At 33.8% G+C, this 19731-nt stretch overlaps 1 protein-coding gene across 1 annotated transcript; it reads right to left on the bottom strand.

Annotated features, from left to right (window-relative positions):
• Positions 1-7199: 7199 nt before the first annotated feature.
• LOC127879116 (uncharacterized) lies at positions 7200-18858 on the bottom strand. The gene is made up of 7 exons (XM_052425792.1): positions 18700-18858; positions 13633-13806; positions 13031-13128; positions 11344-11444; positions 8519-8631; positions 8197-8317; positions 7200-7208 (listed from the first exon to the last, which is right to left on the bottom strand). Exons 1-7 carry the CDS (start codon positions 18714-18716, stop codon positions 7200-7202), a joined length of 633 nt encoding a protein of 210 aa, XP_052281752.1. The 5' UTR covers positions 18717-18858.
• Positions 18859-19731: the final 873 nt, after the last annotated feature.

The raw sequence follows: 19731 nt of genomic DNA, 5'->3' as shown, positions 1-19731 counted from the left end.
ACAGAGGAGTAGTGTTTTATTATCGTTCGAGGCAAGTAAAAAAAATTAAATGGAACAGATGTTTACATCTGTTGCTTTGTCTGCTAGCAAAAATGATGCAAAAAACCCTGTGGTTTGGCCACACAGATGAAGGGGGGGGGGGGAGATAACAAAATGCTTCTAACTTCAACTACATAAATTGTTAAATATTTGCCTTAACTATTGCTATGTATTCAGTAGCAACATCAGAATATGTAACACTTAAGGCCATGTTTAAATAAATAAATGCTTTGCAGTTCAGACTGCTGAAAACATGTCCTCAAGCGAGGATGAATTGCCAGATCTTCCAAAGTCATTGTTGCAAGAGCCCACACTGGTAATATATATTTTCATTCAGAGAGCCACTGATTAAATATAATAGGTTTTGATAACCCTAACCTCTTTGCAATGAATAAGTCATGCTTGGAGGTCAACAGGCTACAAAGTAAATGGCCTTATTGTATTTTAAATGTGAAATTCGAGATTTTAGAAAAATAAAGCGACTCTTGCTTCAGTTTTTAGCTCGGCTGTTTTCGGAGAAAACCCGACGTATTGTCGTAGCTAGCTCGTCGTCCGCCGTCCGTGTCATGCTAAACCCTTGACATTTGTCTCTTAAATCAAAGTGCTTCCACATACAACTTTGAAACTTCATATGTATATGCACTTTGATGAGTTCTACAAGCCACACCCATTTTTGGATCAAAGGTCAAGATCACTGTGAAAATCTGATAATCTTTCATTTATTCAAAAGTGCACCCACAGCCGAGCGTTGGCACCCTTTATGTGGTGCTCTTTTTTGAATTTGTGACAAGTAATTAAACATATAAAAATATTGTTCTATATGCCATATTGTGTTACAACAAAACTCTTATGGGGATAAGCTTCCATAAAAAGGTGGGAAGTATAGCTCTGTCTAAATGCATATTACATGATTTACTGGTAGCCATGTCTTCTTTTTTATATACAACAAGTGCAGTAATTGAGAAAAATGCACATCGTTCCATGCTGGAAGCAGATGTTGATGAAACAGGTACCCCAACTGTAAGTACTGTTTTATATTATATATCAGGTCTTTCAATAAAATATCTGACATTTGGCTAATCAAAGAAAAGAAGAGGTGACACAGGCATCTATGTCTGAGTTAAGGTTTTATTCAAATACTTATAACCTCCAAGCAACACATGTTAATGATTTGAAAGTTACATTTGATTCTTGAAAACAATGTTACTTTACCAACCTTTTGCAGTGTGTCGTAGACCATATGGTAAAGACTCTTATCTGTTCAAAATGACACAGATTGACTTAGGTCAAGATAATGTTAAAAGATTATACGATTTTACACATTGAATTTGTCTCTGACCATAAGCAATGGTTTCTCTACTCAATGTTTTAGCAGTAATTTTAACGTTTAGTGCAATTACTGACTTTAAAAATCTAACAAATCCAAATTCTGTCTTCTGAAACATGAGTAAGTACCCCATTTTTAAAAACATTCACAAATGTATTAAAATAATTGTAAAGATAGACTCATGCTGTTCCATTGTTTCTCATGTTCTACAAATTCGAATTTCGTTATGTTAATTTTCCTCAGATAACTTTCATCCTACCTTCTTCACAATCATGAAATCTGTCAGTGTCTGGCGACAGGAGTGTTGCAAAAAAGTCCTTTTGTTACTTTTAAGATTCTCACAGTTTAGAGATTTTCAAGAGATTGTATTTTTTGTAGTTTGGCCGGAAAAACAATTGTGTTTTTATAAATTTTATTTATGATTTTTTACTATGTTCAGAAACCATCAATACTTAGAATTTCATTTATTTTTACATGTATAAATAGGATCTGACATGAGTTGTCATTTCATACCATATTTAATAAACAAGTTCAGGAATTGTGTTAGTAAGCGAGCTTTTGGCAAGCTTACTAACGAATTTCCTTGACAAGTTTAATAAATAATGTTATGAAATGACACCGAATTTCAGATCTTTTTTATCGCAATTTTTCAATCATAAAAGTAAATCAATATTTAAGTTAGCGTTATGAAAAATCTGGAAAATTGTTTACATTGCTTGACATCATTTGATGTTGCAAAGATATTTCCAGCAAAATAACAAAATGCAAATTGGTCAGTCAAACCAAAAATTGCTCAAAAAGTATATTCCTTATGTTAAAGATAATATTAGTTATGGTTATATTATGTACATGGAAAACAAGGTAAAGCATTTGATGAAAGCCAATGAATAGTACAGTGACCAAGACGATTATATTAAAAGAGATCAAGGGTTGTTGTTTGACTATTGTTTTGAACTATGAATTATTCCTTTTTGGTAAAAATATCAGACATTTCCAGGTGACTTTCAAGAGGGGTTCTCAATTTGTTAGGAGACAAAGACCCACATCCACCATTACTTTAGAGTTATACAGGTATAATCTTATGCTCTTATATACATGTTAAAAATTATTGTCACCTTTAAATCAGGTTGAACAATATTGTTAATAATTTTGAAAGCAACAAAACACTGCCTTTGTCAGAAACACTGAATGTTAAAGATGATTGGTTCTGTTTAATACTCATTACGCAAATGGTACATAATCGTTGGTGTGACGAAAAGAGTAAGAGAAAAAAAACTGATAAAAATACTCAAACTTCATAATCTGGTTTGCTTGTTTGTAGAAAACTTGTATTGGTACTTCCTCCTTTTTTTTCAAGTTGGAACTAGTGGCTATATTTTCAATATAACAGAATTGCTTTAAGCTTGACTACTCCAGTGGCAAATGTGCTATCCTCACGCCAGAGTAGGCTGGATTATGTGTTGAGCTAATTTTGGCACAATTGTTATTAGCTCCACTTTTTATACCCCCACAAACGAAGTTTAGGGGGGTATATAGGTCGGTCGGTCTGTCTGTCCGTATGAAGTGTCTGCTCTAAATATACCCCCATAAACGAAGTTTAGGGGGGGGGGGATATATAGGAGTGAACTTGTCTGTCGGTCGGTCCGTATGAAGTTTTTGCTCTCTAATTCAAGTAGTTTTCATCTGATCTTCACCAAACTTGTTCAGAAGTTATGTCTATATGATGTCTAGGCCAAGTTCGAACATGGGCCTTGCCGGGTCAACAACTAGGTCGAGGGGTTACTTAGTGCATTTTAAACATTCATCACGTTGTATGCTCTCTAATTCAAGTAGTTTTCATCCAATCTTCAATAAACTTGGTCAGAAGTTTTATCCTGATATTCTCTAGGCACAGTTTGAATCTGGGCCATGCCAGGCAAAAAACTAGGCCACAGGGTCACTTAGTGCGTTTTTTAACATAAAGCATGGTGTCGCTCTCTAATTCAAGTAGTTTTCATCCGAGCTTAACCAAACTTGGTTAAGAGTTGTATCTAAATGGTGTCTAGGCCAAGTTCGAACATGGTTCATGGCAGGTTAAAAAACTAGGTCACGGGATCACTTAGTGCGTTTTAAACATTGAGCATGGTGTCAACTCTCTAATTCATGTACTTTGCATCTGATCTTCACCAAACTTAGTCAGAAGTTGTATCTAGATGATGTATAGTTTAATTAAAAAAAAAAAGGAACTATTGTCGTTACCCTTTTTCAGGGCCCTTGCTACACTTTAGGGGATTGGGGTATGGGTCCTTAGAGGGGCGGGGGGGATTTCGCGTCGTTTTGGGCGAAAAGTGGAATTTTAGATCTTTTCACCAACCATTCAACACTTACAATTGCTATATTTTTATGTAATTTACATAAATATATATTTAATCAAAGGTTAATAGCACGATACCAGCTGGCAACATGGGTTTAAAAGTTAAAAAAAAAATTGGAGGCGAAATCTTTAGCTGATACACAGGGAAAAAAGTATACTATTTTTAAAAGGGGAACGGGGCCGAATTTCGGCCTCAAAAACGACCAAACAACGGCCCTGCCAGGGGTCTCCTTCAGGTAAGGGGGAACAGTACCTGAACCCTCATGTTGGGGAAATTTAACGTCATTTTTCCAAATAGAGGGAATTTAAAAACAAAACATTGGAAACAATAAAATATCTATACTCTATTTAAATCATTTGATAAGTCGTTTGTTTATCACTAAACCACAGTATATTAATATCATACAATTTATTAACAACTAATCACACATTTATGATCTACAACTTAACAATTCTAGGTTTTGGGCGATCAATTTGCTCAAGTGTTGTTTGAATTTTTATCTAAAATGGGTGAAAAATATATACTTTTTTGCTGGGGGAATGGGGCCTTATTTCAGCTCTAAAAAAAGGGATACCAAGAGCTTCAGATAAGGGTCGTATTTTTGTAATTACGAATTATTTTCAAGTCCGTTACGTATTTATTTTAAAATCTTGTCGTACCATTACGAATTACAAAATCAAGTTACGAATATTATTTTAACATCGGTTCGTATCGAATTGTATTGATTATTTTCGCTTATTAAAGATCTTTTCGGTGCTTATATAAAGTGGTTATCGGGTTTGTTTAACAAAGCGCATTTTTTCCAATAAAAGCGGCGTGTACAGTCTATCTGTCAAAAAACAATGGCGGCGCCCAGAGAGCGTCCTAAAAAACTGCAAAGCGTGCAAAAACACGCTTTTAAAAAAGTTGAACTTGATATGCACATGATATATATATAAGTGTTTTCAATATTAGATGTTTTTTTGTTGTTTATTAGATTTTTTGTTAAGTTAAGTGTTGTGTCCTTTGCACGTGTAAGCTGTTAAATAAATCTAAGTTAATGTTGACGCCGCACACACAAAAAATGTGATAACAAAACCTCAACTCGAGCTCAGGTGAGCTAAAAATCGATTAATTTCTAAGATACAAGCTCACTGAAAACTTTGTAAAATACAAGAATGATAATTATGCCATGTTATTTTAAAGCAAAAATTGACTTTCTGTTAGTAAAAAGTGACTCTCAACCATCCCAACTGACTCCAAAACTGTCCCAAGAAAAATATTGCTTTAGAAAATCAACAAATGAGTTGGTTATAAATGGTTAGCTATTTTTCAGTTTAAGAGTAAACCTGCTTTAAATTATAGCGTATTAACCCATTTGGCATATGGCTTCATTTTAAAATATGTAACACAAGTTTGTTTCAAGCAATACCTTGATAACCAGCTCGCTAAGAATCAAAACAATCAAACTTAAATTCAAATATTGTTGCAAGAAATGCTGTCTGTTATGGTTCTTAATCACAGAATATAGAATCATTGCAATCATCATTTGCACTAAGTAGCAAGTCATTCGCATATATAACAACCAAAATTATACTCGAGTCAAGCTGCACATGGGTGTCACTGTGACAAAATCAGTCAGAGAAGAATAATAACACATGTAATAAAATACACAAGGTAGTCACAGTTCTTGCACTCTGATTTTCCATTTATTGCAAAAAATGTTAATCCTTAGTTTCTTACTCATCCGATTTATCATTAAAATTAATATTTGAACCACAATTCATGAATATTGGGAAAACAATGTGAATATTTTCATTATATACCTATAAGAAAAAGGCAACCCCCCCCCCCCCCCCATCTGGCTTGCAGCTGTGTTTTGCAACCTATTGGGACTATTTATTTTTTAACTTCACTTTATTATTCAGAAAACATTTTGAACCGATATGGACCATTTTAATCCAAAAGTCTTCCAATATATCATTTAAATCAATCTTTTGACCAAGCTTTCTCTACAACTATGTAAGAACAAGAACTGTCTCCAGAGGATGACACATGCCCCAGATGATGTTATGATCTTGACCTTTGAGATAGGGACCTGGGTCTTGCTAAAAACACTTCCTTTTACTGTGCTACACATTTGTGCTAATTTATTCCAAATCCATCAATTAATGACAAAGATATGGACCGGACATGCCTATAAATTCACAATCTTAAAATATGACCTTGAAAACCCAAGTGTGACATTGTCATTTGAGATAGGATCCTGGGTATTGTTGGCGATACTGCTCTCACTGTGCTACACATTTGTGGCAAGTTATTTTTAAATCTTTTGATTAATGACAAAGATATGGACCTGTCAATGCATAATTGATAAATGTTTTGACGAATTGTACTTATTATTTAGCAACAAATGAAGTCTTTAGAGTGTTTTTAAAGCTTAAAATTACAAAAGCTAATAATGGTTGTTGTGCACAGCATCCAAAGTTATTGCAATAGACAATGGTACAAAGATTTCATTTATTATTGAGCTGATGACAAAAGCAATTCATACAGGTTGTCAGACAACACAAAAATTGAATTCGCCTTTCCACATTTTTTTCCAAGTATAACCATTTTCAAGAAAGTCATATGGTTATTGAGCGGAAAAAATAACATATAATGTTTTTAATAACTTCTATACACAAATAATGACAAAATATCCCATTCCCTGACATCCAAGATAATTCCATTCTCAAACTTAAATGGTATCAAATAACGGTAATGAACAAATTACATGGTGACCCGAGAATTCTCAAAATCTTACGATTTTACTCAAGCTCACCGGTGTTTTACCAGTCAGCTATGCTCTTCAGCCTAACATAAATATTTTTCCAGTAGTTCAGCCAATATATCTCAAAAATGTTTTATTTATAAACATGTATTTTATTCATAACATGTATGGAAAACAAAGCCCTGGCAACCATATGTATGTTTAAGCTGAGTGGATTTTTTTTCTCTGCCCAGATGTAATTATACAAAATGCTCAGAACAATTTTCATGATGATTGAGCAAGCAATGTGACATCCGAAGTGTTGACAAGATTTTTTGCAAGTTATGACCTCACATAACCTGCCATTGAACTTGGCCGAAATATCATTGGTACAACTATTCCTACAAAGTTTCATGATGTTTAGCCAATAAATGTATCAACAAGAATAATGTTGACAATGCGTGTCTTACAAATGTCGACCACAAAATGTTTTTCACAATTACATTCATGAGATGGAGATCAAAACTAAGTTTAGTTGTCAACTCAGTCATGTAATGTTTCTCTTATGCTTGTGAACAAAGTTACAGTTACAGCCTCTTCAAATGTGTCTGGATGCATGTGAAGTCCACGCTCATTTACAATGTTTGTGAACATCTCGCATATTTCGTCTGAGCATCCATGTTCTGTAGGATATGTGCAAAATTCTTGAAAAGCCTGCACATCCACCTCGTCAACAGGGATCTTGTAATCAATGGTTCTTTAAATATTCATAAGGAAAATATGTTATGATATACTAAAACACACTGAATGTGTTTGACATAAACAAATGACAGGGCTCTGTATCATTTATCCCACAATATATTTTACATGACACTTTACAGCTAAACGAAAAGTGGGCAAACTAAGTTATGGTATTCAAACAGTACTTGCATTTAACACAGTTAAACTAAACAGTACCCCCTTTCACATCGATTTTTATAAGGATAATGTGATCATTTAAAACATGAAACATACAATAAACTTCTAATCATAAGCATCTCACATATCCTTAAGTATGTATTACAATTTGATATACTTTTTAACAAGCGTATACCATATATAACCTTATAAATGTGTTACAGTTCTTAAACTTTATATTTGAATGATTACTTCCCACTAACAACAAAATAGTGTAACACAAATTATGGACATTCAAAATAGCACTAAGTTCAGACAATGGGATAGGATTTTTTCATATTCACACATTTTTCTTTCAAAAACTGTAAGTCATACACTTACGCTACTTGTACTAAATTTGTACTTATCAATAGTTCCTAAATTCATCCTAACATAATAGAAAACTACAGAATAGACAAACTGTGTGTGCCACACTGTACATATGAACCTTAGATATTTTGATATTTTTGCAAGCCAGGTAGTGGAGATGGAGAAGCCCTATTTTCACTTGTCAATAAAACGCTGAATTTCGACCAACTAGTTTTAAATTTTATTTAACAAGTATGAATACCAACTCATCCTACAGTAAATAGAAAAATAACTCTAGAGTAACTAGTGTGACTGGGCCCAATGACAAAGCTTTAGAATTTTCTGTCATTCACAATATGTATAAGTTTAGTTAAAGAGTCAATGACGAAATTAGCTTACATGAACAATTTGATTATACAGATGAGATCTAATAAAAGGTGAAATAAAAGTAAGTAGTGTATCATGAAATGTTGAAACTAAAGAGCAACATGTTTCATTACCATATAATTCTGGATGCCTGAACAAAAGTTCAGGTTTTCCAGTTGGTAGGTCTCCTGCCTAATGACGCACCATATGTTCATTCCATTCCACCACAGACCTGTCAAGCTCATTCTGGATGACCTTCATGAAGCAAAATCTCAGACACTTACTGTAAAACAACACTTTCAGGACTTGATAACCAAATGGTCAATTCATGACATTTACAACATACGATAGTCAATAAATAATGTGTGTTTATGAAAACACTTAATTTGATTTGCTTAAAAAGTCTACTTGAATGCATGCACACCCTCATGAAAACGAAATTATAAAAGCACATACATGTCTATGTCCAAGGCAGTTGACAATAGCTGTTCTTCTTGAAACCTTGAAAATTTCTCCATCCAGAAATTAATGCAAAGGCGACGGAGTTGTCGCCACCATGCTTCTATCCTCTGGAAAGTAAAAAAAACGATAAGGCATAGTTAAATGGACAATTGCTTTGGGACATTCAGTACAGTGTCTATTCATAAAGTCATGTAAAATATGTCTGAGACACGCAACTGCCCCGCTTTCAGTTTGGGTTGGGGGTGTAGGTGGGGGTGTGTGGGGCGTAAACGTTCAATCATACAAGTCAAGTAGAAATCATTTTACCAAAACGTAATGATAATTTTTCAATATAAATTGAAATATACTGTTTGGCAATGTAAAATATATTGATTATGTTCTTAAAAACGATATTTTACGTAATTTTATGAGGCAACCAGTACTGGTGCAATTAAGGGGATATCTACCTACATATAAAGTTTTAAGTTTATACCTCATTTAGTTTAGAAATATGCTCTAGATAAAATGAAAGTACAAAAGTTTACAAAGGACAATAATTCAAAGGGCCGAAACACCAAATTGCCCCTTGGGGTATGGCTGGTTATCTTATTTGATGTAAAAAAAACATTTTCAGAAAGTTGGCGACAGTAAGATATGCCCTAGGAATTTCAGTTTCTTTGGCAAATAAGATTTTTTAGTTATTAACTTCACGGGGGGAAACTGGATCATTTGTTTAATTCGAACTATTCCTATTTCAAAGTATTTTCGCCAGTCTCAGCCACTTTGAAATAACGGTGTTCAGCTGTATATACATAAAAGGACAATACTTTGGCCGCCCCTAGGGCATTACATATTTTAATCCCAGGGCAGTAATTGGAACAATCTTTGTAGAGGTATACTAGACGATGTTTCAAGACAAATATCTTAGCTGTAGGCCGTGTGGTGTCAGAAAAGAAGATTTTTGAAGTTTTCACTTTTAACATCTTTTTCTTTAGCTCTATTGTCCTACTTATGCAAGGGACAAAAACGGAATGGTTTGAATAACTTTTAAAGAGAGTCGCCCCAGGATCATTCTTGTGAAGTTTTGTTACATTCTGCCCAGCGGTTCAGTAGAAGAAGTAGTTATAAGAAAACGGTTAACACACAGACGGACGACGGACAACATAGTATCCTAAAAGCTCCCAATGCGCACAATTTGCTTAGGTGAGCTAAAAACATCATTATTGCTTTTATTGAAAAATTTCACATTAAATTTACCAAAACTTAGCCTTTTCGATGTTGGGGAAAAAAGAAATTACTCGAAATTTCGCACAATAGTTACTGAAAAACAGCTTGGGACAGAGAAAATTCCTCATTTAAATCAATTTAGGGAGCATAACAATGAATATACCAAGTTGATCCAAATTATCCTACAGCATGATTATTCTCATTTATTTAAGTTTCATGATTTTTTCCTACAATACTTAATTACAGCTCCCGGCGGACAAATCATCAAGTTCAATGGAATACAGGGGCATAACTCTGAAGTTACCAGGTCAATCAAGACAGAATTTGCACATGTATCACCACAGTGAGTATGATGAAACACATAAATTGTGAGTGTCATAAAATTCCATGCAATATGTGCTATGAAACAGCAACAGAAGGATAAAATTCTTGTATTTTAATCAATTATTGGGGCATAACTCTATAGTAACCTACTGGATCCTGACAGAATTTATGCTCCCACTGCGCCAATATGATGACACACATCTATTTTAATGTTTAGCAAAATTCCATGTAAAAGTTACTGAGAAAGAGCTCTGGACGGACTAAAGTGTGACAGACAGAAGGAAGAACGGACAACGCCATAACAATATATAAATAACAATGAAAAGGGGAATTTATTTGATACAATTAATTCTAGGGTTACTCGCACATGTGAAGTTGGTTTTCTTTGTGATACTAGCGAATAAGTGTTCCAAAATTAAACACAATATATATGGCCAAATTAACTTTAGGATTACATGCTCTTGCTTAATGTGTGTCCTTTAGAATTAATTGTCAACAAACACTGCTAAGTCAAAATAAAAAAGGCAATAACCTTTTAAAAAATCATTTTAGGGTTTCCTTCACGTGTGAAAGTGTGTAAGTTTTCATTGTAACAGAAAACATGGATACCAGATTCAAACCAAACATCTTTGATACTATCTGAGAAATGGACCATTTCAAAAAGGTCAACCATCGCCAAAACAGACAAGAGGGTCATGAAAATAGCTTAACTTTTTGTTTGTAGAGTTTAAAGGGCCCTAATGAAACAAATTAATACAATAAAATCAATTTATATTGAATATGATAAATAAATGGTTCAAACACTATACATGTAGTTTTAAAGATAATTGATGTTAGTCTTTTGTTGTGAGTGGGGAATTTGTCAATTTCTAAAGGGTCTCTTTTAGGTCCTAGGATAAGACCTCTTAATCCGATTTAAACATTTTTGCAGTTCACCCATAGTCTCATTTAGGATAACATTTATACCAAGCTATTTTAAAATTAAGTGAATATGCCCATGCACATCTTTGGACATCAATCTTTATCATTAGTCTTATTTTGTTTTATAATTATATTCACAGACAGTGTCATATGTCAGTAGTATCCAACATTTGTGGTTAACCTGCAAACCCCTCACATGATTAAAGAAAAGCAAGTTTTTTCTCTTGGTTTGAGTATCAACAGTATGTTGCTATCTCTTTTTTTCTCATTATTTCTTCAGTAATGAAAATATAATTTATTAATGAACATTAATTTGTATGGTTCATAAATATACTTGATTTGAATGGGAACTGCCAATAATAACATACCTTTTTCCTACAGGAATCATGGTTCCATCTAAATGCCCTTTGCATGTCAATAACGTCAATGTTTTCAGTTCCATCATCCATTCTTATACAACGTGGAACTCCTAAAATATTTCGTTTATCATAATCAATTGCATTCACAAAGTATGTTGTCATTTTCTTATTCCACAATATTTTTTTACTTAAATATCAAAAAGAATATTTCAATTACTCTTAAAATGTTTTTCTTCAGTTTTTATTGTATCCCTTAAGGACACTATATGTATATTAATTATTTAAAATTGTTCACAAATTGATTCTTTAAGACACTTAAATTTGGTAAATTTACAAATGATTACTTTATTGTACACTTACATGTATTATTCTTAGGAATGCAATAACATTTGAATACACAAGAAACACTGCAACTTGATAAAACCAAATTTTCAACAATAACCTGAACAAAAACAAACACATTTAATGTATTTGTATATTAATATTTATGTATATGAAATTGGCCATAAAGGTTTTATTATCTCTACTTACATTATCAATTACAAAGCTTCCTTCATATAACATGTAAATTTCTCTTTATTAAAATGGTGTATGAAAATATGTCACTTGACTATAACATTGACACAAGAATTATTGACTAGATAAATACACGAGTGATCATAGAAAACAATATTTTCACGAGTGGCGAAGCCACGAGTGAAAATATATATTTTCTATGATCACGAGTGAAATAAAATCGATATTCCATCGAATCCAACAAATTTTCTTTTTATTTTACGCTTTTTTCACCGTTTATTTACATTGTAAATGAGTTTAACTTGATAATTTCGCTGGAATTATGACGTCATTTCGTCAAAAAAATGACGTCATTTCACAGTAAAACAGTGAAAAATATCGATATTTTTCACTGTTATTTTTCACTGTTCAAACAGTGGAATACCAATTTTATTTCACTGATATTTCTCTATAAACCACCGGAAAGCATAAAATAAATATTTTTATTTTATTAGTAGTCTTGGCCCTGATCAAGTTGGCCTAAAAAGCAATACCAAGCAAGATCTATCAAAATTGTGTAGAATATGGCCAGGTTTTATCTTGACATGCATTTAATGATGTTGCACATGATACTTAAAATTATTTTAATACAACAAGTCGTCCTCAAATAATTATCAAAACAATTTATAAAGAAAATTAGTCTAAAAAGACACTATTTTAACCAAAATTTAGTGAAGTGAGACCATTTTAGAACTTGACCTTTCTTTTATGATGTTGCACTATGTGTAACAAAATTATTTAATATGTTTATGTGTTGTCTATTTATCATGTTGATAAAAACAAAAAGACTGACGAACAGAAAAACTGACTCCTATAATACTCTCTCCCCTAATCTTCATTCGAGGAGATATAATGATGAGAAATGGGTAATTTATGTGAATAATGTAACTTTTTTTATAGAATCCAAGCTGATGTACACTGTAAACAATGTTCTTAATTCCCAACTATTATTTTCTTAGTAACATTCACCTTGACCTAACTGTGCTAAAATGCATTCCCAAATATTGGTATTTCAGGTATTTAACCAGTTTTAAATGTTATTTCTTACTCATATTTAATGGTTCAGCTCATTACAACATAATTCAATTTTATATACAGGATCTGAATGTATCAGAAATATAGCATCAGGTTGAACTTTTACCTATAATTGCATGCACATACTGGAGAAAGTAGCCAGCTATGACTTTAGGATCATTGTTTGTCCTTGCTTTTCGTAGCCAAAGAACACGCCGTGAAAAACTGAAATAGTTCTTACTGATTAATTAATTGTTTATAGTAAGTTATATTTTTTACATAATATAGTTACACTCAGCATACAATCTACTAAAACAACACTTTACAATATTTTGACAGAAATGGTATTCATATGCAATGAAACTACAGTGTGAATGAGGCAAAACAATTTGCCACATGCATAGAGCAGTTGGATAAAGCCACGTTTTTTTATTTCAGAAATTATATTTATTATATTAATTGCCTGGTTATCATATAATTCGAATAATACATGTATTTATATAAGTAATAAAATAATACCAAAAGCTATAAATCAATGGTTAATGGTGAACCCATGGTGAACAATATCAAATGGTCAATGGCAAACTTAACAAAAGCAAACTCTAATCGGAAAAAAGTCAGCTTTGAACTCATGTTTCTTGGGAGTTTACTATTTCTTTTGTAATTGTTTTTCTTCATTTAAATAAGATTCATCAAAAACAAAAGATATATTAAAAACAAAATGCTTACCCACATATTGAACCATGTATGGCAAAGCCATACTTTTTCAATTTGTCGTAGCCATCTATGTGGATCAGGAAGTTTGGCCCTCTGTTGGTATATTCCCTCCGATACAAACAGTTTCGAGATCTGCTCTGAACACCATCGGGGTCTATCATGTGTTGGTGTAGAAGAACTGTGTCTCTAAATCGGATTAAAATTACGTGCACAACTAGAACAAATATCATCATTCCAGTACATTGTTTGAAGATAATTTCAAACAAGTAATTAAATCTTACTTTTTTCATTTCGGGTGTGTATTATTCACTGTTCAAGCATGATAATTAATAGAGACAAAATATGCCTAAATTTATGTATGAATTCCGCGGCCCCAATAATTGGAAGCTTCCGTTGCGTCTGTATTTTGAATGACAGACACTATGTTTCGTCAGTGCATTTAAACCAGCATAAAGATCAACATTAAAATATTTAGTTCAACTGTCTTATTGTTGTAGAAAGATTACCGGGTAACGTTAACGAGATGTGTTTGTCAAACACTATGTCCCCCCATATATTTGACATTTTACCTTGAAGGATGACCTTGACATTTCACCACTCAAAATGTGCAGCTCCAGGAGATACACATGCATGCCGAATATCAAGTTGCTATCTTCAATATTGCATATGTAATGGCCAATGTTAAAGTTTGACGCAAACAAACAAACCAACGACCCAACAAACAGACAGGGCAAAAACAATATGTCCCCCAGTATAGAATGGGTGACATAAAAGGTATGGTGCACGTAAAAAATAGTAAATGGTCAACACCTAATTCCATTACCACCTTGCTCCTTTTGGCAGCACTGTGTTACTTTTATAACCCTAGATTTATCACTATTGTTCAATAGCAAAGTTGTATTTTTATGCCCCTGGATCGAATGATCGGGGCATATTGTTTTTGTCCTGTGTGTCCGTCAATTGGTCATTCTGTCACTCTGTCATTCTGTCTTTCTGTCCCAAAACTTTAACCTTGGTCATAACTTTTGCAATATTGAAGATAGCAACTTGATATTTGGCATGCATGTGTATCTCATGGCGCTGCACATTTTTAGTTGTGAAAGGTCATTGTCAAGGTCATCCTTCAAAGTCAAAGGTCCAAAAAACAAATCAAAGGGAAGTTATAAGCTTTAAAGGGAGATTATTGTCTGCACCCGCCAAATGATAAAATAACATTAGATAAATCAAAGCGGCACAGTAGGGGGCATTGTGTTTCTGACAAACACATCTCTTGTTCGGTTTATTACGTAGATTTTATAATCAGAATTGAAGGATAAACAAGCAAATTCGTTGAATTGATATCCCCCGCCAATATACTTCTGGACACAAAAGTTTTCTGGACGGATGGACAACGCCAACGTGCATCATCCTCTTATCCATATATATACTCATACCAAGTTTCAATGAAATCCGTCAAAGCACTTTCAAGATATGGCTCCGGACACACAAAAAAAGAATTTTTTTCAAGATACAAAGGGCCATAACTCTACTATTATCCAATGGTGTACAATGCCATTTGGTGTGCATCATCCTCTTATCCATATATATTCTCACACTAAGTTTCAATGAAATCCGCCAAAGCACCTCCAAGATATGACTCTGGACACAAAAAAGCATTTATTTCAAAATACAAAGGGCCATAACTCCGTTATTAACAGATGGTGTACAATGCCATTTGGCATGCATCATCCTCTTATCCATATACATGTATATACTCATACCAAGTTTCAATGAAATCCGCAAAAGCACTTCCAAGATATGGCTCCAGACACAAAAGTGCCGGACGGACGGACAGACGGAAGGACGGAAAGACGGACAACGCCAAAACAATATCCCTCCGCCTATGGCAGGGGATAACAAGTGTTCCGCGTTCGTAGACATATGCTCCCCCAAACGGGGCCTTGACTGTGACCTTGATCTTTGACCTAGTGACCTGAAAATCAATAGGGTTCATCCGCCAGTCATGATCAATGTACCTACATGTATGAAGTTTCATGATCCTAGGCCTAAGTGTTCTTGAGTTATCATTCGGAAACCATTTGGTGGACGGACCGACAGACGGACGGACCGACAGACGGACTGCTTTGAAGCAGGGCATAAAAATAAACTTATTAAATACAAAAGGCAGTCCAAGATATAGCTATATCAACTGCTGATATTATTTTGATCTCTTACATCATTCCGAAAAAAAAGCGACTTTTGGAAACACACAGAAGCAAAACAATTGTTAGGAGAGTTACAAGAGCTGTATTTCAGCATTTACGACCAGCGAGAGGCAGCAGGCTTCATCCTCCCGTGTAACTCATTCAAAAAAGACCACATCCCCCTCCTGCAGTCCGCCCTTGTGAGCAACATGGTCCTGGATTGCAGAGATGAAATGGACCAGTTCATTGAAGGTAATGGATATAATTATTACAGTGTATATTGAGTACCAAAGCTCCTCCAAATTTAATGTTTTTGTAAGCTGGCTAGTCAATAGATGATTGATTTTAATTCAAATTAAACACACATTTGTACAAGTGAACTAAAGTAAAATATTACATGCAATAACTAATGCCCAGTTCACGTGTAGCTTTGGTTTTCTAACTAAATATGAGCAGCTTTTATCGAACAACTTTCACTTATCACATATATCGTGAATGTATATTTTGTCTGGGAACACTTCGCGGTATTGTTTTGATAAAATAAAATACAAACTTTGATCATAGCCAGATAATTTTATAAATAAAACTTTGATCATAGCCAGATAATTCAAAGTCAAAATATCACAATGAGCTTAAGGCGAATATACATCAATTCAAATTCTGAAAGCGTGTAGTAATACTGGATAATTATTTAGACCAGTGTAAATAAAATGGTTAACATCGATGACAACAAAACATCGTCGCTATCATTCGTGAACAAAAGTAAAGCAAACTTAGTATGAACTTTTGATATTGGCCATCGATTGATTCTGCTATCTATAATCTTAAAAAAATAATAGGTCTTGTATAAATGAGATATATAAAAGATAACAATTTTAAATATATCAATGTTTAACAGTTCTATACAGTGAAATCACAGCAATGTCACAATGACATCATTCAAATAGTCGATTAGTATATACATCTATGTACACATGAGAACACAAAAATCACAGTTGCGAGGAAGTGATATTCTCTCTAGTGTATTATAATTATCTCAACACACACAGTTTTTATCATTAAATAATACACACAATTGCTCACACTATATAAGTTAGTCGCCATCACATTTTAGGCAAGGATCCTGAAAGTTAACCGGATTATTTCCATTTATTTTAGTCCTTCCATAAAGTATATTTTAATTAGTTCATTTCTGGTGAGACCATTTCCATAATGTGGAATATTTGATGGAACTACGCCCTCTACGCATAAAACTGTAAATGTATATAGCAACAGCTCGATGGATATAGCATTTGCCATGCGTTTAGTTTTCAGCAGCAGCACTGAACAGTTTCTCAGCCTCTTGGATACGCTTGCACTCATTTATGTGATAATCTCTGAAAATAAACATGCATCACATTTAATCATTTTCACACGTTAAACATCCTGAGCGCACCTTAAAACTGCATACCAGTAAAAATGAGCTAACACTTGAGTAAGGTAATTATATAGTAAATGTTAATGATTTTGTTCAGCCACTGGCCGCGGCCCATTTTCCAGAATTTTACCAGCCGATGATAAATAAACTACAAACAGAAGGACCAGAGTCACACTAAAATGAAAAGATAAAAACGGTGGCTATTTCAGAAGCAAGCTGACTACAAAGCTCGATCTAGCAAATTTGTTATATGTTTGGTATCTTTCGGATATTTTCCCAATTTCATTATCCTTACTTAGTTCAAATGCATAAACCGAAAACTATATTTTATTTATCCACTAACTTACAACCACCTTCACAATATAATTGAAAACTCACGTCCTACGACTTGAGTGTCGATGCTCAAAATGGCCGATTGTCGCGTAAGACAGTAGCTATAAACAAATAAGTAATAACAAATAAGTAATAACAAATAACTCGTAACAAGTAACAAACAGGGCGTCCGTACTACGGTATTTCACAAAATCGGCAAAGTGCGTATTCCGCCGTTTTTCGCCAATGTTCTATAAATACTTTTAATTTCTTGGGAAAACTCGAAAATATTTGTGTCGGATATTTTGGGCCGACGAGTTAAGAATTTCGATCGGCCCTTGCCTTTTTGTGTCGGACATGTCCGTAGGTCCGACGGAGTTTCGGGAAGTTTGCGTGCTGCTGTCGGATTATCGTCATTGTACTGTCGAGTAACGAGTTTAAAATCAATCAAGGCATATGAGATGGTTTTAACGGGATTCCGTACGTTAGGAGAGGAACCGTCGCACATTTGAACAGTTTCATTGACTATCAAACACTTTATACTGTCGGATGAGTGTTATATCGAGTTAATCAGAATTCATTAATCCTGAGTTATTCATGTAGATCTATGTTGTATATTTGCAGAAAAAAGCATTTTTACGATCCCGTAGTAAAACATGATTCATCACAGGTAAAATAAATAAATAACAGCAGTGTTTAGACAAAAAAAATCATATATTGGTAGTTTATATTCACATAAAAAGATAATGTTCGTGTTACGAATTCCCGTATTGTTCACATTTGCGTTCGTCGGCAATCTCCCTAAAAGCAACAAAGAGAAAACCCATAAGGAATCTGACAACTGTCATTCGTAATGGCCTCTTTTGAGTGATAGAAATTGAGATGTATATTCACAACATGTATTGAATGATTCCCACGTGATATTTCTAAATCCATTCTAGAAAGGGTCAATAGAACATTTATAAAATATATGGAAAGAAGATATTGCAGATATTTGGTAGAGAATATAGCCTAACTGTCACACTTACACTACTTAATATTACGCCGTATTTAAAACCACTCAATTATATGGATTAACAAACACGACCTTATACAAATGCGCTATATAAATTAAACGATTTATATCATATAGAACATGATCTCAGATAATGGTCAATATATATCTACCTGATATCCTGCATCATTGCTGCCTTCTTCTATATACACGGACTATTTACACAGACAGACAGCATCACTTAAGTGAGATCAACAGTACGTGCATCCCGTCCCCTAGTTTGCTTGAGATTCGCTCAAGATACTGTAAGCGTCATCCTCGCTAGCGCTAGTGGTGGGTTCTTCGTAAAATGGTTTGTCGTCAATCTCGTGACGTCATAAGAACAACCAATCGATGACGTCATTCGACAATTATTGACACGTTTGTTTGATTTCGTTCGAAATTTAACAAACTTAAACTCGAGCTAAAATAATAAGCAAGTCATGTCACGCAAGAAACATCACAATAAGCATGATACGTCCAACTGGAAGCTTATTACACTAAATCGTTATTTTTGACGAGAAGAAAAATACAGTCCTTATAAACATGGTATAGATAACATTCTCTTACTTTTATTAACGTTTTGCCTAAACATGTTACCATCACCTTTAAAGTAGATATCAGGTTTTGCACCAACGTAGCTTTATATTTGGTCAAAATTCTTCCAACATTATTTAATGCCTGGGCTTTATGTGCGCACAAGTTAAGGGATTATATATGCAGCTAAAAATTAAGACGTTTTGTTAAACTTAAAAGAAAAATTAAAGACTGTCGGATACGGAGATTTAGTAGATCTACGTCAATGACAAGTGTTGAATTGTGATGTCTTCTTGGTGTTGATTATTCTCAGTTGTTATGTAAGTAAGATTTTGTTTGCGTGTAAATCTAGATTCAACATATTTATAATTTGATGCTTTCCTGTGGAAACCTTTAATGCGAACTGGAAATAGCAAACCCATATAGGGTATCCAGTAATTTGTTCTAAATCACGCGTTCATCTTCTGTAACCCAGTGTTGATTAATTTTGTGTAATACAGTATATGAATAGAGTTTAACGGCAAAGCCCATGTGAGTATTCTATGTCACAAGATATTTACCACTAAACTAGTAAGTACATTAATGTGATATATGTGTAAGAAACAAACACAACGATAAATTTCAATTTT

Source organism: Dreissena polymorpha, chromosome 4 (assembly GCF_020536995.1).
Source record: "Dreissena polymorpha isolate Duluth1 chromosome 4, UMN_Dpol_1.0, whole genome shotgun sequence".
Classification (NCBI taxonomy): domain Eukaryota; kingdom Metazoa; phylum Mollusca; class Bivalvia; order Myida; family Dreissenidae; genus Dreissena; species Dreissena polymorpha.
This window is presented reverse-complemented; position numbering and strand designations above follow the sequence as displayed.

Excerpts from the sequence above, each read along its gene's own strand:
- LOC127879116 (XM_052425792.1), bottom strand. Across the intron at positions 13,129-13,632 it reads ATACATGGTTCAATATGTGG|TTTTTCACGGCGTGTTCTTT; the intron begins GTAAGCATTTTG and ends GAACTATTTCAG. Across the intron at positions 8,632-11,343 it reads ATGATTCCTGTAGGAAAAAG|AGGATAGAAGCATGGTGGCG; the intron begins GTATGTTATTAT and ends TTTACTTTCCAG.